The following is a 26,388-nucleotide window of genomic DNA, read 5'->3' as shown; positions in this document are numbered from 1 at the left end:
AACTGGTTCTGGTTATTCGGATGGGGCACTGTAAAGAGCCCAGCACTCGTCCTAAAGGGAATCCATCGCATTAAGAGATTGGTGGCCATGCTGACCAGTTCTGGAGGTCTCTAGGGTCTCTAGAAATGAACAGGTAGCCACAGTAACAAATTAGAGGTGTCCGCTGAAACCAAGAAACACAGACTAGACCAGTGGTAGGCAACCTTTAGCTCCAGATTATGTGGACTGCATCTCCCCGGGTGCGGTTACATTTATAATGCTGGCAAAGCATCATGGAAGATGTAGTCCACAACACCTGAAGTGCCGAAGGTTGCCTAATCTTGGTCTAAATCAACCAAACTTTACAGTTGGCACTATGTAGTCAGGCAGCATGTCCGGCATTCTCCAAACCCAGAAATGACAGTCTTACTTGCCAGTTGCCGACGTGTGATTTATTACTCATAGAACTAGCTACCACTTCTCCAGAATCCAATGATAGATATTTACACTGTTCTAGATATTGCAATGCACAGACAGCTTCTATATTGGTGGCAATTTTCACACCTTTTCAGCCATACAAATAAGCTACTTTCCACTACAGGCATGGCGAACATAGGTCTGAGTGTGGCTGTGTCCACTGCAACACAAATCACGAAGCTCCAAGCATTATAGTGCCAAGGCTGTTCTCAGAGGCATCTCGGAATTTGATATTGGAAATGGAGACAATTGAATTTAGAAGCTACATCTTCTGTAAACTTGTGTAACCGCCTGCTTCTCAGCTGAGCTGATTCCACAATAAGAACACTCAGAGCTGATAATGTCACCTCTAGCTATCCTGAAAAGAAATGGCACCATGTGATGGAGTCTTTTTGAACGGCACTGAGCTCTGCAGTGAAGGACATTTTACTACCAATGCTTGTCTGAAACACTATACAATGGGTGTGTCACTAAATAGAAATGGTGTCCAGGTAGTTGTGGTCACATCGTCGCAATCACACACATGGCTGAAGGGACACTGTTTGTGTAGCACATGGGTTGACTTTGTGCCACTTTGGATGTAAACCAACCCAGTCATCAGTTAAGAAATGTTGCTATTTAGCTTTCATTAAATTATCGCTTGGAATGTTCAGTAGAAAAAGAAGCTATTAATCCCTTTACAGCAGAGAGGAATGACAACTAGTCGATATTTCAGATCAGCAGGCAAAACCCCTTCAAAGAAAATGTTAGAAACGCAGGAATCAAAATAGGATTTTCATTCACACTTTATTTACTGTCAGGCTGAATGGGTCACTTAACCATCCCGATATCATACCTGGGAGATCACCCTGCTGATTTAGCATTTCTAGGTTTTCACATCTCAGAAAGAGAACACACTCCAAAGTACCAAAGTATGTTGCAACAAATGTGCTACTTGCACAGAGGTGTCTAAAATATCTTTATGTCTGCACGAACTAGACTTTATCTAAAAACTGAGAGGGAATGGTGAGAATTCACAGAGATGGATGGCTGCAAGACGCACAGACCAGCTGAGATGCAAAGCTCTACAATTACAGCTACTCTGAAGCTGCCAAAAAATCATCAACTGCTTTCTTCTGATTAAAAAAAAAAAAAAGGCTTCTCTTTCAAGCCCAACATTAGATGTTCTTTAAAGATCCAGTTGGTTTCCTTGCAGCGATACTGGGCGAGATGTCATATGGTAGAAACAATAAGCAGCGCTACGTCATCAGATGGAAAACAAAAATGCTCTATTCATTGCTTTGCCCACAGTTAAAGTACACAGACCGTGAAAGGCTCACTCTCTGCAGCAGGGAGGGAATTAAGGGGGCATTTACTTCTGTTTCGATGAGAAAAAAAAGCTTTCTATTGCAATCATTCTAACTGACATAGGAACTCCAATTATTTTTCAAAATTGTTCATTAAGAATACATTTTACATTAGGATAAAATTAGATAATGTGTGCAGAGCGATATAATGCATATATCAAACATACACACCACACTATAGTTATGTATTTATACGCAAAAACCAAAAAGGTTATGGTGGGGAAAAAATAGTGATTGGGAAAAAAAAAAAAAAAAAAAAATTTTCCCGCCATAACCTACTTGGATTTTGCTTCCCAAGCACTACCAAGCAAACCAGTAACCAACCTCATGCTGATGATTTGCATTAACAATGAAACAGCTGTCCATGAGTGGTTTACAGGCTTTGCATATTTTCCTATATTGTGTTTCAAGCTGTTGTATACAGCAAACACAGATTAAAAGGAATCCATGTTTAAAATGGAAGGAGGCAAAAATGTGATTATTTGTTAAACTAATGTGCATATGCCCACCCAGAATCCTTTGCGGTAGTAACATCACTGCAGATTTGTGATTTCTGTGGGAAAAGCAAGTCTTATGGCTTGACTGGTGTGCAGATTTTTGTTTAACATTGTATTAACTATGTATTTATATAAACACACAAGCACCTGGTTGCCATCCCAGATACGGCCAGGACCGCGCAGGGCCGTGCAATAGGAATAAAGAATCCTCTTTATCTCCAAATACACAACTGAACAACAGCAGGGATGGCCAATGTATAGTCCCCCCAAAATCACAACCCCCAACTTGTCAGTTAGCTCTCAAGTATTTCGAGGATACTAACAATCATAGCCAGTAATCATGTTAAATGGCAAACGTACCAGCTATTCAGTGCCGACCGTATAATAAAGACGGCGATTACACAGTAGGTATGGCTGTATTAGAATATAATTAGAGCTTGCATTTTCAGTTGCTTGGCGTTGGAAACTGCAATCATACAAACGGCATCGTAATATCATATCCACCTCATCAATCAAATTTAAAAATGCTATAGACTGTTTCTGTATAAAGACCTCAGACAAATGAAACTGTTTCAAAGACTCCCAAAAAATACATGATTAAAAAAATATCAGAATGGAAATCGTTTCTGTGGGTTTTTGGCCACATAAATAATAAGACATTAAATCAACGAGAACAGCTGAACAAACTGCTGAATGATGCAAGGGTGCCACGCAGCCCAAAATTAAACATAAATTCTACCAAAGTCTCCACTTTGTCTACATAAAAGCCCCATTAAATAATAAAGTAAGGATTCTGAAGGTTACACAAAAATGTATATTATTAACATGATATAATAAATCAAAAAACAGACTGATAAACTGGCCTTCTAACAGAGGCAGACATCACGTTCTGTTTATACCATTACACTGCCAATATGTCTGATAGTAATCGGCTTTATTATTTATTTACATTTATTTTATTTATAAATATATTTTACCAGGAAGGATACATGGAGATTTCTCTCGTTTTCAGGTATGTCCTGGCCATTTATAAAACCCGAATAAAGACACAAAAAATAACGACAAAACGCTTTTGGGATGTTTAACCATTAAAATGTGTCCTGAATTGTTATTGACGCTTTGGGTTTCATACGTCACACTTAAATAAATAGTGAATATTTTTATTAATCAAACATGACAGTGCAAGCTATGACAGAGACGGCATATCGGGGAGGAAATTGAGGCATTAAAAAAAAAAAAAAAAAGAGAAATCTCTCCCCCCCCCACAATACTGAATAGAAATGATGCATAAAAAGCAATATTTCTCATGTTTCCTGTACGCGGATGCAGCAATGTGTACTGCAGTGTGATGGTAAGTTTCGCGATAACTACCGTACTATGAGATTTTTTTAGACCTCTCAATGCAGTAAGTACAGAAGCACCTAATGTCATCTGTGTGTTTGCAAACAAACCATTTCAGCATCTAAATGTATAGGAGATTTTGCGCTTTACTTACGGCTCCATGTCCACACTCTGGGTGTCAGCAAGGATTGCATGTCACCATTGTATTGCCAACAAACTATCAGAAATTCATCCTGCTTACTCATTTTCACTATGTATAAGTGGGCTTTGTCATTAAGGTTGTAACATCATCGAAGAAAGAGAAACCTTCTTGCAAATGTAATTAAAAATGCCAACTGTGCCATTGATAACTTTGTGAAATGAAATTAATATTTTCTGTACGATTTGCCAACCACGGAAAATCTACATATCCCCTCTTCTAACAACCACTTACTAGGATTCCTTTTTCCAAAACGCTGCCAGTCATTGAAAACGCAGTGCTGCCACCTTGTGGGCAGATGCAATGTTTGCTGTATTTATGCCTGAAAATGCATTTTGTGTTCAGGACTCACACGTTCTAGAGGAATGCTCTTTCACACTAGCTGTAGAATAATTCACATACCCTTAACAAAACACTGCTTGTCATTCACGCAAACAAATATTTACCTTGGTGGAGATCACCTCTCGGCTTAACGTTAACTTGTATGAAGTTGGCCTGAGCTGGGGGCTGCTGCTTCTGAATGAACAGAGGATCCTGTAAGAATGATGGACATATTTAATCAGAGCAGTCTTCAACACTCACTAAGACCATAGGCAATACAGCAGCGATTTATCAGCAGCAAACGTAACCAGCATTTAAAACCAATCACTGAAACCACAATTAAATTACATCATTGTGTTTGTGGGAATTGATTATTTTCAGGAAGCAAACACAAAGGGTTAAACACACAATAAAAATATTGTTGCCCTGGAAGCATTTCTGCTGGACAGGTGTATTAATATAACATGTAATGTCTTCAAATCCACTTCTAACCCTGGCTCTAAAAAGCCACCTGGATGGCTCATGTATAAGCGGGTTTATTTAAATCCTCTAATTCATGTGAATTCATTTTACTCGTGACTCATATCCTGAAATATTTTAGACTGGCTCTGTATTTGGGGTATAAACCGCCAACCTTGTGTGTACATCTCTTCAGTAACAGATGTTTCTAAGGCTTTAAGTTTCTGCTTCAGTCTGGCTCATTTGATCTGATTCACATATCTTAACCTGATAGATTAGCCATAAAAGTGAAATACCTCCTCGCCATGGATCGCCAATAGTGAATTAGTGAATAAACCGTCATGTATTTATATTACACACACATCTCTTTAAAAGAACACTAGAATGTTTAGCAAAAAAAAGTGAGATATTTGCTAGTGTGCTTTTAGGTAAAAGGTATTTTATGTTTTTTTTCCCCATTAGAACGATATATATTGCACACACATCATTGTAGTCTGTTCTTGTTGTCCGTGCTTCCATAGAACTTAACTGCGGCCAAGCCCTACATCATTACTGAAATATAAGCAGTTGGTTTAAGAGGAATTATCCCTTAATTTTTTTGTTTTTGTACAACTTGATTATTATTATTATTATTATTATTATTGCCATTTATATAGCGCCAACAGATTCCGTAGCGCTTTACAATATTTTGAGAGGGGGGGATGTAACAATAAATAAGACAATTACAAGAAAACTTACAGGAATGATAGGTTGAAGAGGACCCTGCTCAAATGAGCTTACAGTCTATAGGAGGTGGGGTATTAGAAACATTAGGATAGGAAATATCAAGTAGGAGTGAAGCAGAGCTGGAGGAGAGAGCAAAGCACTATCCCATAGGAGAGAGCAAGAGACAGGTATGTAAGGGAGAGATTACTCTGGGAGGCCATACGCTTTCCTGAAGAGATGGGTTTTAAGGCCCTTCTTAAATGATTGAAGACTAGGGGAGAGTCTGATGGCAGTAGGCAAGTTATTCCATAGGAGAGGAGCCGCCCGTGAGAGATCCTGCAAGCGTGAGTTGGCCGTACGGGTGCGAGCAGCGGTCAGGAGGTGGTCGCGGGCAGAGCGGAGGGTACGAGGAGGGGCATACCTCTGGATCAGTGAAGAGATATAAGAGGGGCTGGAATTGTTCAGTGCTTTAAATGTATGGGTTAGCACTTTGAATTGACTCCTATAGGATACAGGGAGCCAATGAAAGGACTGGCAGAGGGGCGAGGTGTGAGAGGACCGACTGGATAGGAAAATCAGTCTAGCTGCAGCATTCATTACAGACTGTAGCGGGGCAGTACGGCTTTTGGGGAGACCAATCAGGAGAGGGTTACAGTAATCCATGCGGGAAATTACTAGAGCATGGACAAGCTCCTTGGTAGCATCTTGCGTAAGAAAGGGGCGGATGCGGGCTATGTTTTTGAGTTGGAACCTACAGGACTTGGCAACAAACTGGATGTGAGACTCAAAGGTGAGACCAGAGTCAAGTATGACGCCAAGACAGCGCGCTTGTAGGGATGGACTTATGTGGATATCACTGACTTGAAGGGAGAGTGAGAGAGGAGGATCAGTATTAGGAGGAGGAAAGACAAGGAGTTCAGTTTTTGAGAGGTTAAGTTTGAGAAAGCGTGACGACATCCAGTCAGAGATGGAAGAGAGGCAAGCAGTGACACGTTGCAGGACGGCCGGGGAGAGGTCCGGTGAGGAGAGGTATATCTGAGTGTCATCAGCATACAGGTGGTAGTGGAATCCAAAAGAGGTAATAAGTTTGCCAAGAGAGGCAGTATAAAGAGAAAATAGAAGGGGACCAAGGACAGAGCCTTGGGGAACTCCAACCGAGACAGGGCGAGGGGAGGAGGTATCCTTGGAAAAGGAGACACTAAATGAGCGTTGGGAGAGATAGGAGGAAAACCAAGAGAGGACAGAGTCACAGAGACCGAGTGATTGAAGAGTTTGAAGGAGGAGAGCATGATCAACTGTGTCAAAGGCAGCAGAGAGGTCAAGGAGAATTAATATGGAGTAGTGACCTTTGGATTTAGCGGAGATTAGGTCATTAGTCACTTTGATAAGAGCGGTCTCAGTAGAGTGGAGAGGGCGGAAGCCAGACTGAAGAGGGTCAAGGAGAGAGTTGGAATTAAGGAAGTGAGACACACGGGTAAAGACAAGTCTTTCCAAAAGCTTTGATGAGTAAGGGAGCAGGGATATGGGACGATAGTTAGAGGGGGAGGACGGGTCAAGAGATGGTTTTTTCAGGATAGGTATTACAGTGGCATGTTTAAGGTCAGCAGGAACAGTGCCAGAAGAGAGAGAGCAGTTAAAGATGTGTGTTAGGATAGGCACAAGACAAGGGGAGAGAGATCTGATGAGGTGAGATGGGACAGGATCAAGTGGGCAAGTGGTGGGGCGAGAGGAATGGAGAAGTGCAGCCACCTCTTGTTCAGTAGCTGGGGAGAAAGTCTGAAGGGTAGGGAAAGCATGATTTATGTGTGGTTGAGAAAGAGAAAGGCAAGGAGGGGAGAATTGTTTCCTTAGCTGTTCAATCTTGTCAGTAAAGTAATATGCAAAGCTATCAGCTGTAAGGTTAGTTTGGGGGGTGGCCACAGCAGGGCGGAGAAGGGAATTAAAAGTGTCAAAGAGACGTCTGGGATTGCGGGAGCATGAACTAATGAGAGAGGAAAAGTAGGACTGTTTGGCGAGGGCAAGGGCTGCGCTGTACGAAAGCAACATGAATCTATAATGAAGATTGCTAACTAAAAGTTAGTTAAGGGTTGTGCTATTTTTTGTTAATATCCCCAGCTGGCTCGTTTTGTAAAAATATATTTTACCTTTAAGTCTGGCTGTTTTGGTACATCCAGGGCATGCCATGCAAAAACCGTTAAGCACAGGTGCATGCACGCGTATGTTTCTATGGAACGTATGTCCGAGCACACTGCACTTATATAGCATTTCTCCGCAGATGCCGGAGATGAGAAGTAGAAAGCTTAACACACAGAACCTCACTTCCGAACAAGAGTAAAATCAATCAATACATAAAGAGGTATGTTATCATGCACTTTTCATTGAGTGACATGTATCACCTGGTATTATAGCAGCAGATAAGTGCAAGCAGTAAAACTTTACACAGTATACCCCTGTCCAAAGACACTACTGCAATTAATTGATTATTAATTTCTTGTGTCCTCTTGACAAGATAAATGTCCAACATTTCAATTATCTGAAACCCAATGGGGACCAGTGGTTATCTAGGTGCTGGTGGCCCCTCTGCTTGAAGAGGCAGTAAAGTCCATGGTGCCTAGCAGAGTAGCAGGCAAACATTCCTACCAATGGCACAGATTTGTCTGCCCGTCTCCCTCGTGGCAATGCTCTGGCACATAATGAGGAAGGAAAGGTCGGACAGCATTCACACTCCATATAGCTCTGTGGAGTTGAAACTAGGAAGACCTAACCATGTTACCAGAAGCAAAGATCTTATGCAGCTTCAGCATTGGAACATTTGTGTGCCGGGGTGGGCCATTGCTGCCCCACAGATCTGCCTTTGGTGGGGACTCACTGCAATGGCAGAATATGGTCTACAAAATATTTCCAGGTAAAGCTTGATGACATTTCCCATTTTTTTTAAAACAGAACTGTAAATCCAGGTTAGCTCCGCACACAATGGAAATAGTCAGTAAGTCTAGAAAACTATTTTTTTATAGAGCTGCCTCCTGGACAGAAACACATTTTTTACAACTTGCTAACCATAAAAAGAACAAAACAATACAACTTTCACAACGGCTCCAAGTGCTGTTTGCTTTCATATGTATGAAAGTTAAATAGTAACCAAATGACATTTTTTTTTTTCCTTATAAAAATGATGAGTATAGCGGTGAAATAGTCTTGTTTGTCGTACTAGTGAAAACAATCCCAGATGTAAAACACATGGCATTTGCAGCAAGAGCATTTAACTGTGCTGCATTACATCCTGGCAGTCAAACTTGTAAAAATATATCAGGTTAGATGAACCCAGAAGGTAAAGCAGCGTGAGTCATTTACAACTTGTCTAGTGCTCATGGATAGGTGTAAGCTATGAAGATTTGATTTTTACCTTTGATTTCTCTATGTCGGGGTGTGGAAGCCAACACAGCCCCTAACCTGATATTATTAACCAGGGTATAGGTTACAATGTGCATTAGTGGTCCTTAGAATGGTCAGGCTTTAAACAAAAACAGGCAAGAGAATAGGCAATATATTAGCTAAGGTCAAGGACAAGTGTGGTATATGTGACTGTCACACAGAGCCGGATCAGAAGGTACCAGTAGGAAAGTCAAGACAGGTAGCAGGTCAGGTCAAAATACTTAAAGGGACACTATAGTCACCACAACAACTTTAGCTTAGTGAAGAGGTTGTGGTGTATAGATCATGCCTCTACAGTCTTACTGTTCAATTCACTGCCAGGACTTTACGCCTTGAAGAACCAGTGAATACTCATGCCACCATAAAATCTTTTTTTTAATGATTGTATCCCTTTATTCACTGATAATAGGCCACGTTCTACGCTGGCTTATAATCTTTAAGGACCAGATTCTGATGAAGACATTGGATGTTATGGATCCTGAAGAGGCTCTCAGATTAGCATATTACCCTTTGTTTTGCGTGGTGGTGTAGCATGGCCTTGCCCAGGAAGGTTAATGTTTACCTGTACAGCTTGTCTGTGGTCACCACTGGAAGGATGTCCATATGGAGTCGGCACTACGCGAGATTCCAGTTCCCTGACACTCATCGGGCCGGAGCTCAGAATATCGGAACCTGCATGGCTTAGTCCTATACAAACCAAGACGATATATCAATAATTAATGAATGTAAGGAAACATTTGCCAGCCTGTAGCAGGATACATTGAGATGAACACACGGAATGCAAAGATCTAGATAGGTACAAAGTATGCATAGCTAATTATAAATAGATTTAAGACGACCACTACAATTAATTTTTACCTCTTGAAGTTTTTTTTAAGTTTATGTCATTTAATGAAACTTAGTGATATGTATTTTAAATGATGTATATTGTTTTGTATGAGAAAATGTCACTTTTTTTAATCTGGCTGAATGGCCATGTTGGGTCAGACTCTGTTGTTATCTGACCAACTGCCGCTCAATCTAACTTGCTGCTGCTGCAGGTTCACACAGCGAAGTCACAGCAACAGAAAGTTAGGTTGAAAAGCAGTTGGTCTGACAACAGCAGAATCTGACCTAACATGGCCGTTCAGCCAAATAAAAACAGTGATATCACCCCCCCCCCCCCCCCAAAAAAATAATCTATTCTTCATGTAAAAAAAAATAAAAAATCACTAAGTTTCATTAAATGTGATAAACGCTTACAAAACGAGATACAATTTGACGACAACTGTCCTTTATAAAGCTTAAAGTATCTGTTTTACATAGCCCTGCAACGGGGATATTCCCACAGAGGAAAAGAGTGTCACATCAGCACAAAATGTAAAATAGAATAATCTCGAATTTGCTAAAAATGGTCCTGAAACATTGCTTCATGCATGCTCACTGTTTAGACAAATTCAAGACGTAGGTTACCAAGTCCAGTAGTTAATTCTAACAGAAATTAGAACGTGTTGGAGGTTTAGAACAAAGAAATAAGCGGATTGCATCTTCAAGTAATGAGCCTGATAAGGAATGGCTGTGCTGAGCAAGCAGCCAAAGATTGAAAGCATTTTATGACGTTACCTGGTTCCCCTTGGACGAGTCCTGGTGATGATGGTCGCTGTCCTGGAAATCCATCAGTGTGACTGGTATCAGCAGGTCTTCCCCTGATGGCAGAGTGTCCCACCAGAACTTGTTCTGCTGCCGCCGTGAAACGCGGTCTTTGGCCTTCGCTGATCTCTCCAGTGCTGTCTTCATCCTCCGAGTCCTAGAGAGTTTGTGACACCAGGAGCAAGTCAGTGACATTTAAAGGGACCCTCCAGTCCCCGAAAGCACTTCAGTTTGCTAAAGGGCTTTAAGGGTTAACTGCATGCCCCTTCAGGCTTATTAAACAAGTTCCGACTTTCACAACAACTCCCAGGTGTGAAGCAGCCAGCCAGCAGGATCTCCGGTCTCACTCGCTCTGGCACTTGAAAATAGAATGGTTAACGTTATCAAGTGCCAAAGGGTTGAGAAAACATTTGTCTTGATTACCATTTCAGTATGGAAGGTAATATACACATTTCATTTTGTACAAATCTGTGTTAGGGATCACATACCTGGGGATGGTATAAAACTGCCTGTGGTAAAAGCAGATCTTGATTTAATTTGGATAGGGCTGACAGAACAGGATCCCGATGAGCTCCCCTCTGGCCTCTGTGGATTACTTGCCCCTCGCTGGGAGGATCATACTCCTACAAGAAAGAATATTAGCGGTTTGCATTAGCTGTATAAGTGTATACTGCCCTATTTAAACAAAATAATCAGGGACGCTACTTATTCATGTATCATCATTCACTATATTCCGCAGTCCAATAGCAAATGTACACATCTGTTCAGTCCTACAACACCCAGTACGACATCCCACTATAACACGATGAGAACCACATTGCACAGCATAGTGCTTGGTATATATTAACACCCACAGTACATAGAGCGAGGTGGATAGTCATCAAGCTATTCAGTCATTAGGGAGGTCACACACGAGGGAAGAGATAGATCAGGAAGTGTGTGGACAATGGGGAATAACAGGAGTGCAGAAAAAAAAAAAGCAGTCAGTTACAGTTGATAAACTTCAATTAACTGTAAACAAATATATTTCTCTCATTGGTAGTTTGTGAGGGTAAAGGAGTACTCGACTAACTTAGGAGTCAGCCGATATTTATTATAGATATATCAATCATGGTTCCCAACGTGTTTTACTATTTTATAAGAGACTATAAGAGATTTTTTACAGATGTATTACTTTATAGGACACTAAAAATAAACAATCTGATATTACATCCATACTAACAATCTCAAGTCCTAGGTAAAGGCGTGGAACTTGTGGAACTTTTTTGAAATGTCAGATCTTCCTTACCATGTCGTTGGCATCTCTCAGAGTGCTGGACAAGCTGCCAGACAGATTTGGGACCAGCAATCCATCTTCTGCCAAAGCTATGGAACAGAAATAAAGAGATAAAACAATACTAATGCTGCAGCCATCTGGTTCTGCCTAAATACTCAGAAATGCACTTTTGTATTAACCCTTTGTGCTATAAATAGAATATTATAGGGAGTAAAGTGTTAGAATCCTCTCATATACGATTCTCCTTTAAATCCCTAGCAAGCAAGAGCCTGAGGTGTCAAAAGTTCGGAGTAACGTGGCCGAATGGACAATAATGGGGCATGGGTTATTTCTTATGGCTGCATTACGAGTTCATGCACAGGAATAAATGGATGTTCAATATTAGAAAGCCTTAAACTCTGCACAATTCAGTAAAAGGTTTGCAGGTAATTACACCTAAAAAACACATGTCAATGTTACAGAGCAATTTTATAAGGATATATTGATATTTTCTCATATGGAATTCCAATGTGCTCCCAAGCAATGAAGCCAGGAATCTGTTCACATAAACCAGCCGGCGTATCGTGGCAATAGGGCAGTGATGGCTAACCTCTGACCAGTAGCTGTTGACTTCATTTCCAATGATGTTCATTCAGTAATTTGCATGAACAAAGATCAGTGACATTAGCCAAAGCACAAGCTGAGCATCAAGGAAAATCAGGTTTGTAAACCAAGTCATGGTTATTTATAACGGACACTTTTTTAGGCAGGACATGGGGCCTTTAAATGGACCTAGGCACTCAAACATCCAGATCACAGTACATAAAGTTTGAGTCTACAATGAAGGCACCAAATTAGATCTTACTGCCATAACATGCAGACTTAAAACCATTACACTTTGAAGAATATAAAACATTTCTTAAGCATGTATTACCTCTTGCAGCAGCGATCTGTCCATAGCTGTGCAAGAATTCACCCTCTGAGATGGGTCGATCGAGGCTGTCTGTGTCTGTGATGGTGACGGTGAGGCTGCTTTGCACCGTAGAAGGTCCAGAGCTAGGTGAGGGTGGAGGCGAAGGGCTCCTTGGTTGAGGAATGGGAGATATCGGAGATTTGTCTGGTTCAGGGGAATCTGAGATCAAACTGCCGGGCTCTTCATCTTCTGCCACTGTCATTACACTATCAAAGTAATAAAAAAATATTTGGTAAAACCATACAGTGAACATAGTAAACAGATCATTGTGCTATATATCAATATGTGTCTGCTTACACTGCGTCTTTATACTGAACTTGCTCCTTCACAGAATGGGGGTTCTCTTCATCTAAGGGCAGTTCCAGACTGCTCCAAGGGTTGGTAAGATCAGGTCTGTGTGTATCTGCTTGGTCTTCATTGGCCTCAGACACAGGTGGCGTTGGAGTTACCACTCTGGGGGGAGATACAGGTGGAGTAATCGGAGGAGTGTGAATTGGACTTCTCACAATTTGTAGTCCTATAAATAAATAAATAAATATCAGAGAAATATTCTGAATAGTATGCAGTGTTTTTGCATCGATAGTTATATATCCCTTTGAACCAGAAAATGTTTATATACAGATTTATCAGTTTCAGAGAAGTGAAGGGATGGAGGGACGGGTGCAGGAATGAAACGAGGGATAGAGAAGTAGATGAAGGCATGATGGAAGAGAGGGAGGGATGGAAAAAGCGAGGGATGGAGTAAGGGATGAAGGGGGTATGAAGAGAGGGAAGGAGGAAGGGAAGAATAAAGAGATGGAGTGATGTACAGAATGAGAAATAAACTGTTACTGAGTCACTCACCAACATTTTCAGCGGTTTCAGCTTGAGATATTGGCTCTTCTAGTGATGTTTGCGGTGACAGGACGGGTGTTTTCACCATAGACGGTTCTCTCACAGATAGGGGTGGAGATGCAGGCGGTGTGCACTGGGGGGTAGGCACAGCCTCTTCTGGGACCTGCAATGGGAACACAGAATGATTGGTTATAAATATAGTGCTCTACCTATAGTGAAATGGAAAATATATTAAACAAAAACACTCAGATTCAGATAAAAAATTAGCTACGTTGTAATAAATCACCAGATTATTTATTTATAAACAAATAAAAAATAAAAGGTAATCTAGGACAGAAATATTTTGGAAAAGTAAATCTAACAACATTTAATCACCAAATGTACCTCACACAACACATTGCAGAGATTTAGATAATTTACCTGAATAAAACAGACAAAACACAACAACCACATTCATTTTTTTTTTTAAAACATTGATTTGATAGCAGTTTACAGATTATATATCAATAATATATGTAACGGAAGCAGATAGCGGACTGAGAATTTATGTAGCTTCTTCTGAAATTTATCTTAAAGGTCTGGATAACTCTAACCTCTAAACAAAGTGTATCAGCAAGTACTTATTCAAATCCTAGGAGTTCGGCTGTAGCCTATATTTATAGTCTGACTACACCTCCCAGAATTCTCAGTCAATTACTGGGCAGTTAATCAAACCATAAACTGAGGTTAAAGGGTTGAAAACTGCTGATCTAAATGCCAGCATATCTAGAGTGAGCTGCAAGCACGAACTCCTAATAAGCTGTTCCAAACATTCGCCCCCAAGCTATGGATGGACTACACCACCCAGAATTCTTGGTCAGCTGTTGGGAAGAAAAGTCCAACAAGACTGGTCCCTGCTGATTTAAACATAAGCACAGCCAAGCTTTGCGATGCGGTGGGGGTGTTAAGGCACAGTGCTGCATGCACATGCATCTTAGGAGTGCAAGGCTTGTTTGGTGCCTTTAAATGGATGAAAATGGAAACATACAAGAAGACTGAATGATAGAAACCCCTTAAAATGCATTAAATTATGATCACCTGACGAGGTGGTTCGGTTGGCTGTGTGTTAGGAGCACCGCAAGCTTCTCGTTCTCCCAGCATAACTGCAATGATCTCTGCCAGAGCTTCATCTACAAGCTTGCGAACTAATCCTGAATCTACAGGAATTCCAGCATCAACAAATAACTGCAAGCCTTCACCTCCTGCAGTCTCCACTGAAAGGCAAAGAATGTAATAATATGATTAGGGTTAGAAGTGTGTTTGTTGTAGACGCTCTTTAAATTAATCAAGGCACGTAGGAATGAGCTCGCGGACAGACGAGATGTTAAATGATGGAAACAAACAGGAACAGCTGGAGCAGATATTAGTAGGACCAAGGCAAGTACAGGGATCACACATCTAACAAGGGCACAGACATATCGCCCAAACCCCCCCACAAAAAACAAACAATAAAAAACAAATGAACACATGCATACCAATATCAGAAGTTATTGACACACTGCTATCCCTGCTGATATCGGGCACAGCGTCAGCTCTCATCGGTTGCATGTCACTGATGATTCGAGCCATAATTTCTTGTTCCACCCTGCAATACACATAGAGAGGATTTTATTTAACATTTCAGCACCTCTGCTGCAAATACATCTGGGAACATCGTAAATAACTAAATAATAAAAATAGCTTCTTTAAATGAGATTAGGGAGAGACCATTATTATCAGCATTTATATAGTGCAGATGGGAAGGACTTGGCACATGGCTTTCTGAGAGGTTTGCTGAGAGGCAAATTGACATTCCCTAGCAAAAGCCCCAATCATGTGAACTCACCTACTTTTACCGGCTATGTAATAGAGCATGGGAGGGTGAACTTACCAACTAACCAGTCTGTTTTCCAGGGTCTCCTTCCTGTTTATAATCCCATCCAGGATATCTGTAACAACAGGTGGAGCTGGGGCCGGGGGTGGGAAGGGAATGCCATGGTAGTGAGGAGGATGGGTGTCTGTCCAACCATCGAGTTCCAGCACCCGTTCAGCAGTGTCATCCTCTTCCTCCTCGTCCTAATAAATAAACACATAAATAAAACGTTTAATATATGTAGCAAACCCCCTCCCCCCCCGCCCTCTTTGTTGACCCACAGCTGCATATACAGACACACACACACTGCTCTATGTAGAATACAGGTACCCAATACAGCGATATCTAAATACATGGAAACCAGTCACAAAAATGGCCCTGCAAGTTTGTGGCTTACGCCTAACAAATCAGGCCATCCATCACATATCTCCCCCCATAGAAATAAACAGACGTGTGGCCAGACCCACAATGGGCCTGAAACAAGTCTGTTGGACCCCCGAGTCCACAGTCCAAGTCCTTGGGGGTCCAATGTGACTGGAGAAGTGGGTGGGCACATGTGGGCATGGTACTCAGTGACAGCGTTCCGTCACAATATATTTATACCTAAATGTATCTTCACATAAATGGTTTTAAAGCGGCACTGTCATGCCGAACTTACCTTTCCTCAATCTCTTCCTCTTCTCCCCCTCTCTCGGGATCTGTTATTCTTTTCTTCCTGTCTTCTTTAGTTTTCTTTAAAATCATAAGACAAAGTAGGGACTCTGTCTTATGGAGGATTCCTCCGCTTGACCAGCTCTGACCAGCGGAGGAGCAAAGTGTGCTTCATTTCCGCTGGTCAGAGCAATTTTCCCATGATCCCTAGCTTTCCTCCCAGTTCCCACAATGCTTCCTGTCAGTATTGCCGAACGTCCTGTCACTTAGACAGAACGCCGGCAAAACTGCCGAATTGCATCCTAACAGAATGAGCACTGTTTCTCCATTGGTGTTAGGATGCAATTCGGTACTTTGTTCGGATCGGAATTTCATTCAAATGAATGAAACTCCGATCCTATTCATTGCTGTGGCTGCATCTTGCAGCCGCTTAGTAGATAACTCCCTAATTCCCACGGTATCAGGGAGCTATCTACTAAAAGGCTGAAAGACCTAAATTGGTCTTTCAGCCAAATTTACTAACACTAAGTAAAAATGACTTGGTATTAGTAAATAATATGCCCCTACTCGCTATACCGCGAGTAGGGGCATGTCTAGTAAGCAGTGAGCAGCCTGTGGCTGCTCACTGTAAAAAAAAAATAAAAAAAATATTGCCCCCACCCCTAAACGACGGGTGGGGGCTGTAGAGTAAAATAAGGTAGGGAGACCTATTGTCCCCCCCCCCCCGGCCCCCACCCCTGAGCGGTGGGTGGGGGCCATAAAGATAATGAGGGGGGGGGGACCTACTGTCCTCCCCCCCTGGGCGGCGGGTGGGGGCCATAATGGTAATAAAGGGGGGGGGGGACCTACTGTCCTCCCCCCGGCCCCCACCCCTGGGCGGCGGGTGGGGGCCATCATAGTAGTAGGGAGGGGGGGGGGGACCTACTGTCCTCCCCCCCGGCCCCCACCCCTGGCCGGCGGGTGGGGGCCATAATGGTAATAAGAGGGGGGGGACCTACTGTCCTCCCCCCCCCCGGCCCCCACCCCTGGGCGGCGGGTGGGGGCCATACTAGTAGTAGGGGGGGGGGGGGGACCTACTGTCCTCCCCCCCCCGGCCCCCACCCCTGGGCGGCGGGTGGGGGCCATACTAGTAGTAGGGGGGGGGGGGGACCTACTGTCCTCCCCCCCCCAGCCCCCACCCCTGGGCGGCGGGTGGGGGCCATAATAGTAGTAGGGGGGGGGGGGGGGGACCTACTGTCCTCCCCCCCGGCCCCCACCCCTGGCCGGCGGGTGGGGACCATAATGGTAATAAGAGGGGGGGGGCCTACTGTCCTCCCCCCCCGGCCCCCACCCCTGGGCGGCGGGTGGGGGCCATCATAGTAATAAGGAGGGGGGGGGGGCTACTGCCCCCCCCCGGCCCCCACCCCTGGGCGGCGGGTGGGGGCACTAAGTAAATTCCCCCCCCCCCCCATCAAGGTGACTAGGGGTGTCCAAGCCCCTAGTCACCCACCCCCCACCCAAATAAAAAATGCCCCTACCTACCCCCCTCACCCTAAAAAATAGTGAGGGGGGAATAAAATTGCTAACCTGTAAAGTAAAATTAAACTTACCATTCGACGTCTTCTTTTTTCTAAAATCTTCATTTTTCAGCCCCAAAAAAGGCCAAATAAAAAACCATCATAGCCGTCGAACTAAAAATAAAATAAAAAACCCGAGCGCAAAAAAAAAAAAACCCGACGAAAAAGAAAAAACCCAAGCGCACATAAAAATAATCCATTTTCACCCATGGAGGGCTCCGCGCAGACTGAGCTCCGCAGGGCGGGGCCAGGCTTATAAAGCCTTGCCCCGCCCTGCAATTAGCCTAAGAACACTCTGATTGGTGGGTTTAAGCCAATCAGAGTGCTCTTTGTCATTTTACAAGCGTGGGAAAGTTCTTTGGAATTTTCCCACGCTTGTAAAATGACACAGAGCACTGTGATTGGATGGCTTGAAATCCATCCAATCACAGTGCTCTGTGTCATTTTACAAGCGTGGGAAAGTTCTTTGGAATTTTCCCACGCTTGTAAAATGACACAGAGCACTGTGATTGGATGGATTTCAAGCCATCCAATCACAGTGCTCTGTGTCATTTTACAAGCGTGGGAAAATTCCAAAGAACTTTCCCACGCTTGTAAAATGACAAAGAGCACTCTGATTGGCTTAAACCCACCAATCAGAGTGTTCTTAGGCTAATTGCAGGGCAAGGCTTTATAAGCCTTGCCCCGCCCTGCGGAGCTCAGTCTGCGCGGAGCCCTCCATGGGTGAAGATGGATTATTTTTTTGTGCGCTCGGGTTTTTTCTTTTTCATCGGGTTTTTTTTTTTGCGCTCGGGTTTTTTATTTTATTTTTAGTTCGACGGCTATGATGGTTTTTTTATTTGCCCTTTTTTGGGGCTGAAAATGAAGATTTTAGAAAAAAGAAGACGTCGAATGGTAAGTTTAATTTTACTTTACAGGTTAGCAATTTTATTCCCCCCTCACTATTTTTTAGGGTGAGGGGGGTAGGTAGCGGCATTTTTTATTTGGGTGGGGGGTGGGTGACTAGGGGCTTGGGCACCCCTAGTCACCTTGATGGGGGGGGAATTTACTTAGTGCCCCCACCCGCCGCCCAGGGGTGGGGGCGGGGGGAGGACAGTAGGTCCCCCCCCATTATCGTTATGGACCCCACCCGCCGCCCAGGGGTGGGGGCCGGGGGGAGGACAGTAGGTCCCCCCCCCCTTTTACCATTAGGGCCCCCACCCGCCACCCAGGGGTGGGGGCCGGGGGCTGGAGGACAGTAGGTCCCCCCCCCTTATTACTATTATGGCCCCCACCCGCCGCCCAGGGGTGGGGGCCGGGGGGAGGACAGTAGGTCCCCCCCCCCCCCTATTACTATTATGGCCCCCACCCGTCGCCCAGGGGTGGGGGCCGGGGGTTGGAGGACAGTAGGTCCCCCCCCTTATTACTATTATGGCCCCCACCCGCCGACCAGGGGTGGGGGCCGGGGGGGAGGACAGTAGGTCCCCCCCCCTATTACTATTATGGCCCCCACCCGCCGCCCAGGGGTGAGGGCCGGGGGGTGGAGGACAGTAGGTCCCCCCCCCTTATTACTATTATGGCCCCCACCCGCCGCCCAGGGGTGGGGGCCGGGGGGGGGAGGACAGTAGGTCCCCCCCCCCCCACCTATTACTATTATGGCCCCCACCCGCCGCCCAGGGGTGGGGGCCGGGGGGTGGAGGACAGTAGGTCCCCCCCCCCTTATTACTATTATAGCCCCCACCCGCCGCCCAGGGGTGGGGGCCTGAGGGGAGGACAGTAGGTCCCCCCTCATTCCCATTATGGCCCCCACCCGCCGTCCAGGGGTGGGGGCCGGCGGGGGAGGACAGTAGGTCCCCCGTCCCCCCTTATTACCCTTTTTTTTTTTTTTTTACAGTGAGCAGCCACAGGCTGCTCACTGTTTAGTGGACATGCCCCTACTCGCGGTATAGCGAGTAGGGGCATTGGGGAGATTTTAATCTCCCTTGTGCTATTATGGGGGTCATATTGACCCCCATAGAGTGAGGAGGGGACCTGGGGGGCTTATGAAGTGGTGGGGAGCACTGCTCCCTGCCGCTTCTGTCTTTACATATTGCAAGGAGGGAGCTGCACGCCGGTAGCTCCCTCCTTGTAATAAACCGAACAAACAAACGAACACTGATACACAGTGTTAGTTTGTTCGTCTGATTTTTTCTATTCATTCATTCGTCTGTCTGATGAATGAATGAATAGGTGAAATTCCCGTTCGCATGTCCAGGTGTTTCACTGGGCATGTGCGGGAATCTCAGGGCTATCTAGTGTGGGCAGATGACGTGTCCCACAGGGACTTCACCTACCCACACAAAGATGGCGGCGCCCTGAATATAGATCGGGGCAGAAAATAAAGAATAAAAAATAGGTAATGTGGGGGGCATAGGGGCATTTGGGGGTGACTAGGGGGTCGATTGGATGTAGTTGAGGCGGGAGGGGGGTTAAAAAAAAAAACGGAATTCGGCATGACAGTGCCGCTTTAAATAAAATTCCTGATAGTATTTCCATCTAACCGAGCATTAGCACTTTATATGAAATTACCAACAGTATGAGACATGCCAAATGAGAATTTCATCTTGGAATTGTATCATGATTACTGGAGCAATAAAAAGCATCCAATCAAATGTAATGATTTGTCATTAGAGCTCCCATCATTTTACAGCGTAAAAAGGAAGAAGTCTTGGGTAAGCAGAATTCTTAGATACTTTCTCTAAAAAGCACTTCACCATTCAAGAGATTATGGGAAGAAAACATTGTGAAACGTTTAGAAATATAAAAAAAAAAAAAAAAAAAAAATGAAGGATTCCGTGCGAGAAGGATTACCTGTACCATATCCAGATCTTGGACAAAAGAGGTGCCAGGAAATGCAAGGATTTCTTCTTCAGATTCAGCACTAACCGGTAACTTAAAGAAATACAGAGATATATTGGGATTAGAATGTGTTTATATCTGTAAGATCCGCCCATGTTGCTGTTATACCCTCTACGAATCAGACAGCCTATAATATCCTGACAATCTGTCAATGCCCACATTTAATGAGAGCAGTGATCTGGAGAATGGCCAATGCTAAATAATGAGTTCATTTCATGCTAGTGACAGGTCTGTCCAACCCAGACTGCTACAAGTATAGACAGAGATTAGTTCTTAATGAGTTAAACACACTAGAGTCACACACGCACGCACACACACACTCTAAAAATATCAATAGCATGTACGATCAACTTAGATGAAGGGCTAATTGAAATGTAAAATGAAACAAAAAAAACGCTGATTAATATATAATTAGATTAATAAATAAAGCATACAAAAAAATTAACGCACAAAGGCATCAGCTTAGGTTGTCAGTGTAATGCTGACATATCCCTTTAAGGACAAGCTACATTGTAAGGTCATGATGATCTGCATGCTACATACAATTTCACATTATTCAGAAGATAATAAAATATAGTATAAATTAACCAAGGCTGTAAAATGTTACGAGATTTCCAAGCTCCTCCTTTTTTAATCAAGTACGGCCTCATTCTGCAATATAGTCTGTTGTCCAATGTTATGGTAACGGGCTGTTTTATCACAAGACACAGATGTTTTCCATTACTTAAAGGCATGTAAGGTTTGATGATGTTACTGAAAAGTTGCCAAAGCATAAATGAAGAATGAATAAATTACCCTGGGAAACCAGAGGCTGGTGCAGGCTGTTCTGTTTGTGTGTTAGGGTATGAATAATTCAGCAGTACTACATGTAATAGGAGGCATAATGACTGTGATGGCATTAACCCTTTCCCCAACACTTCACACAGCTGGCAGGAACTGATCTTTGTTTTATTTTATTATATAGATAAAATGTTAAAACAATTACATTCAAAAAGTTCTAAAGCTGTAGCACCAGTCAGGATGCCCTCATCCTTTCTGGGATCTGATTGTATCAGGAATTTATGGAACAAGTAGTTTATTTCCCAGCCGCAGTAGTTCCACACATCATACAGCATGAGTGGATATACCCATTATAGAAACAGACAAGACATATCTGCAGAGAACTTTGCTACATCCATACCTGTATATCAGGCTGTGCGGGTGGAGGTGGGGAAGTACCGGCGGTGCTTTGGCTCACGTCTGTGCTGTCACTTGCTATGCTGTCTATATCAACACAGGGCAATACCTAAACAGGGCTCAAAACAGAGAACATAAATAAACAGAAAAAAATTGGGATCAAATTATTAATTTGAATAATTGAGAAAACTGTTTTATCCCCTTAAAAAAGGCAAATCCCAAAGGGCCAATCAGATAATCAGTTAACACGTTCTACAGCATTTACAGTGGGTTTAGAGGCAAAGTAAATACATGGGTGAGGGAATCAAGATGGTTTAAGGCTTTGCACATCACAAACTGACAAACAGCTGTCACGGGTCACTTTAGATGACCACACTGAAGGAGTCTAGTTAGGGGCAAAGAGCAAAGGGAGAAAGAGAAATCTGTTGTGCACCTCTACAGTAAGTTTTGGGGGATCCCTCTTCTCCGATCTCATTTCGACCACTGCTATGTTAGGTTTAGTGGCTTTCTGTTTCAGTTTTGGAGAAGTTGGAGGAATGGAGACAGTGACTGTTGTTGGTTGAGATTGTGTGATAAGAACACTGATGGGCACTGGAGCTGCCCCACCTGACTGTGTTCTCCCTGGAACCATAAACAAATTGTAAAAATACATGCAATGCACACATATTACTTTATAACAGCACAGATCACAATGAGAATATAATGCAAATAAAGAGAATAGATGAAATTCAGATCAGCTTAATTGACTTATTTGGTGATTTATTAAAGGCTCTGGGACAAGCGTGTAACTGCTTAGTAAGAAATCCCCCCTTGAATAGAGAATTAGCTTACTGCCAGTCTGAGTCATTTCAGATAATGGACATATTGATGAAAGAGATGGGCTATGTGGAAGACCACTGTATAGTCAACCCCTAAATGTGTCCAATCATTGAAATGAAACTTTATTTCTTCATTCTACATATACTGTCTGTGGTTAAGTTACTACTTGAAGGGCTTTACATGCAGGACCAGATCTCATAACAGAGTCAAACGAGGTGACATTTGAACAAACCAGTTGAACAAGAAAAAAAGGAGAGTGACTATAGCGACATCTAGTGGCTGGAACCCCAATTTCGGAGCAGCAGATGCAGCAGTTACGCAGGAGTCTCAATAATGTATTAATAAAAGTAGCAGAACAAAGAAATGGTGATCTCTTGAAAAAGGCATGTGTTTAGAGCCTTGACGTAATACAGGAAAGAATTCTAATCCTTTTGGAGGATCAGAAAGCAGTTCTGGAATATCGGAATATTTGCTTACATGAGTGAAATCTTTGGCCATGCTGATGGATTTTGAGAATCTTTGCCATATAAAAAGGCCGGTTTCACAAATCATGCAGCCAGTGCACATACCTAGTGGAATAGCCATGGGGATGAGATGTCCTTCACGTGCAGTATTCACATCCACAGCCTCCCTTTTGGGATTAAACAGGTATTGTGGCTCATACTTGCTTGGTGCGTGCAGATCACGTATTCTTGACTTTATGATGGATGTCGCATATTCATCAAAGCCAGTCTGAACCTTTGCTGACTTCTGTTTAACGCCTGGAAAGCAACGTAATGTAAAATTCACATTACTAAACATAAAACGAATGAGATAAAGCCAGAGTTTGGATTTATGAAGACATAGTCTGATGGATGCTGTGCGAGTGTAACAATGAAAAGAAGAAAAACAGAAATTACACAGCTGGATTAAAGGACAAATGTCATAAAATTGTCACTTCTCATTTTTTAAAAGTTTATGACATTTAATAAAACTAGATGGACACTATAGTCATCAGAACCGCTACAGCTTAAAGTATAGTATACAGCTTAATGTACAGTATATAGCTTAATGTATAGAATACAGCTTAATGTATAGAATACAGTTTAATGTAGTGGTTCTGGTGTGGTGTCTATAGCCTGTCATTGCAGGCTTATCACTGTAAACGCTGTAACTTCAGAGAAAATGTTTACATTACTGGCTAGTGGCATTCACATTGATGGCCACTAGAGGTGTTTTCTACGTTCAGAGTCTCTACGCTCCCCATTGAGATACATTGATTAATTACATCTCTATAAAAAAGAGGTGCTGATTGGTGCATGGCCGTGTTTTGCTGCACATGTGCAATAGCTTCCCAATGCTGTCCTATGGGAAAGCATTGTATTTGCTGAGATCATCCAGACTGATGATCTAAGTCATGGAGGCGGAGCCAGTTGCAGCCAGTTGATAGATTTTCTTCTATGCCCTGTTCTGGATTCCATTTACTGGTTATCCGAATGTGCGTTTTTCGTGAAACTCTATTTGGTTATTCTGACCATGGCTTGCTATGGACTATTCTTTCAGTAATCCTTGACCTATGGACCTGTGTTCTCGTACTTGTCTCATTCTGTATCCCTGACCTTGACTTGTCTCTGATCATTCTATATTTACGTTAAATCCAGTCACTCTAAGGCCTGGTAACACGCATATTTCACAAGAGTTTAATTTAACCTGCGTTTTACTTGCCAGACACTGTGTGTCTGTGACCCACATTTAGTGTCATGAAACTGACCTACTGAGGTTACCTAACTTGCCTAACTGCTGTGATATGTCTGTGTGAAACTGCAGCAGCAGACAAGTTAGGCAAGAGTTTTAAAAAAAAAAAAAACAACAACTTAAATTCCATTAAATAAGCAAACTTCATTAAAATAAAACTAATTCCAAATTTGACCTTCCATGGAATACCTTTCTTGGTTTTATATATGTGTTAATGAGTTTCTCCTACCAAGCGAAAAATAATACGCTAATAAAACAGTAAGCTGATAATTACATAAAATGCACTAACCTCGTACAGTCTCCACAACTTTAGGCCTTTGGGGTTTGGATTTGGGGGAAGGGGAGGTGAAACGAAGGTAAGGTCCCTTCTTCAAAGTGCTGCGGTGCCCTTGGTAACGAGGCTTCCCATAAATTTGGTCTAAAGCGTCTTCATTCAGTAGAGCAGACTCATTAGATTCCTATGTAATCAAGACATAAATTAGCTTCTAATGTATCCTTCAGATATGTCTGCAAAGAACATGGATTTAGTTTGAGGTGTAAAGATCAAAACAAATCTCACAAATTGAAACATCTTCAAAATGTACACTTAACATTAAAGAAAAATTCATGACTGATAAGTAGGACAACATGTTAAAATTACTGCAAACAGAATTCCTACATTCAATACAAAAAAAAAAAAACATGTCACATCTATAACCCCTGTTTTCATTTTGTTTGTTTTTTTACATATAGCGACTGATATTTATTTAAATTTTTGGAGAATTAAAATGAGAACTGTTTGAACAGCTGTAAGATTGTGGTTAAATTTAGGTTCAAAACTAAAAAAACAAAAGAAAACCAAACACCCTGTACAAAAATGTTAAATTCACTCTCCTACATTAATAATACAAAAAATCTGTTATTGAAATCATTAACTTGCCTCTGGTTTGACAGAGATGTGTGAGCTACAAGTTATATCTTTGAAATAAAGCTGTGTAATTGTTCTGTACCCTGGGACAATACAATTAAGAGATGCGTAATAGATTAAAAATATTGGACGATTTCAGTGGCAAAATTACGCACATAAATCTTCACTGACCGTTATACCTTTACAGAAAGGTGAAAATGTGTGTCACCAGGTTGGAAAGATGTTATTAAAGGGGAAATATAGTGTAAGGAACACAAAGTTGTATTGCTAGCACCCTTCCTCGCGCAGCCTTCGCCCGGTGAGATGAAAGGGTTGAAAACCATTTTGTCACTTGGCTAATTCCAGCGCCAATGTCCCTAGGCGCTGGGCCAGGTTGTGCTTCCATTCCTCTCCTTTCGAAGTTTAGCCCGCGGGGGACCAAATGCGCATGCGTAATGAGTGCTGCATTCACATTAGGACTTCCCCATAGGAAAGTACTGAATCAATGCTTCCCTATGGGGCTTTAGCTGATGCTGGATGTCCTCATGCAAAGCGTGAGGACGCCCACTGTCATTTCGTGGACCAAATGTCCGCTCGGGACACGGAATTGTAAAAAAAAAAAAAATGGCTTACTAAGTGGAAAATAGAATTTTATCGTTTATTGGATGACACAGTTGCAAGAGAGGAAGCAAGGTGGATTACCGAGGTGTGAAGACGGAAAGCTATTAACAGTTTTAGCTTTTTTTTTTTTGCCTTGGAAGCGGGAGTAAGAGGTGCAAGGAGGAACAGACATTAGATGCAGATCTTCAGCAGAGCGTAGGGGTCTGCACAATAGTTGTGTATCAGTGAAGATAGGTAAGTAGGAACAGCAGTGTGCAGCGATTTGTAAGCAAACACTAGAATTTAAAATCGAGCTCTATATCTTGTGAGAAGTCAGTGTAAGGGCTGACAGAGGGGGAGGCATGGGAGAGAAGACTCGTCGTCGTATTCAGTATGGACTGTAACGAGACCAGCAGGAAACATGTAAGACCACTGAGAAGCAGATTGCAATAATCAAGGCAAGAGATGACCGTGGCACTTTGGTCACAACAGTACTTAGATCAGGCGGATACAAGCTATTTTTTTTTAGATAGAAGTGGATAGATTTGGAAAGTGACTGGACTTGAGGGTTGTAGGAGAGTTTGCTGTCCAAGAGAACACCAACGCATCAAGTCTGCAGGTTAGAGCTATTGGTAGCGCCATTGACTTGGAGGGAGACAGATAAGGGAGTAGAAACACTCTAATAGAGAGGGATTGTGGAGGACAGGAAGAGACAGAAATAGAAACAACGAAAGAGTGCTGGGAGAGGTAG

The 26,388-nt window shown here is 42.8% G+C and overlaps 1 protein-coding gene across 1 annotated transcript in view; it reads right to left on the bottom strand.

The window, feature by feature from the left end:
• The window catches only part of KIAA0586 (KIAA0586 ortholog), a 75,413-nt gene that overhangs the window by 22,680 nt on the left and 26,345 nt on the right, over window positions 1-26,388 (bottom strand). The window contains exons 17-32 of the mRNA XM_063440195.1: window positions 24,441-24,609; window positions 22,987-23,178; window positions 22,032-22,219; window positions 21,603-21,707; window positions 20,375-20,455; window positions 15,357-15,541; window positions 14,962-15,071; window positions 14,525-14,700; window positions 13,457-13,610; window positions 12,911-13,130; window positions 12,575-12,819; window positions 11,674-11,750; window positions 10,874-11,008; window positions 10,359-10,542; window positions 9,319-9,443; window positions 4,286-4,373 (exon numbers count right to left, since the gene is read on the bottom strand). Coding sequence (XP_063296265.1) covers window positions 4,286-4,373; window positions 9,319-9,443; window positions 10,359-10,542; window positions 10,874-11,008; window positions 11,674-11,750; window positions 12,575-12,819; window positions 12,911-13,130; window positions 13,457-13,610; window positions 14,525-14,700; window positions 14,962-15,071; window positions 15,357-15,541; window positions 20,375-20,455; window positions 21,603-21,707; window positions 22,032-22,219; window positions 22,987-23,178; window positions 24,441-24,609 — 2,434 coding nt within the window. The remainder of the gene's footprint in view (window positions 1-4,285; window positions 4,374-9,318; window positions 9,444-10,358; window positions 10,543-10,873; window positions 11,009-11,673; window positions 11,751-12,574; window positions 12,820-12,910; window positions 13,131-13,456; window positions 13,611-14,524; window positions 14,701-14,961; window positions 15,072-15,356; window positions 15,542-20,374; window positions 20,456-21,602; window positions 21,708-22,031; window positions 22,220-22,986; window positions 23,179-24,440; window positions 24,610-26,388) is intronic.

The sequence above is a fragment of the Pelobates fuscus genome, chromosome 13 (genome assembly GCF_036172605.1).
Source record: "Pelobates fuscus isolate aPelFus1 chromosome 13, aPelFus1.pri, whole genome shotgun sequence".
Taxonomy (NCBI): domain Eukaryota; kingdom Metazoa; phylum Chordata; class Amphibia; order Anura; family Pelobatidae; genus Pelobates; species Pelobates fuscus.
The sequence above is the reverse complement of the archived record's forward strand: the minus strand, read 5'-3'. Positions and strand labels throughout refer to the sequence as shown.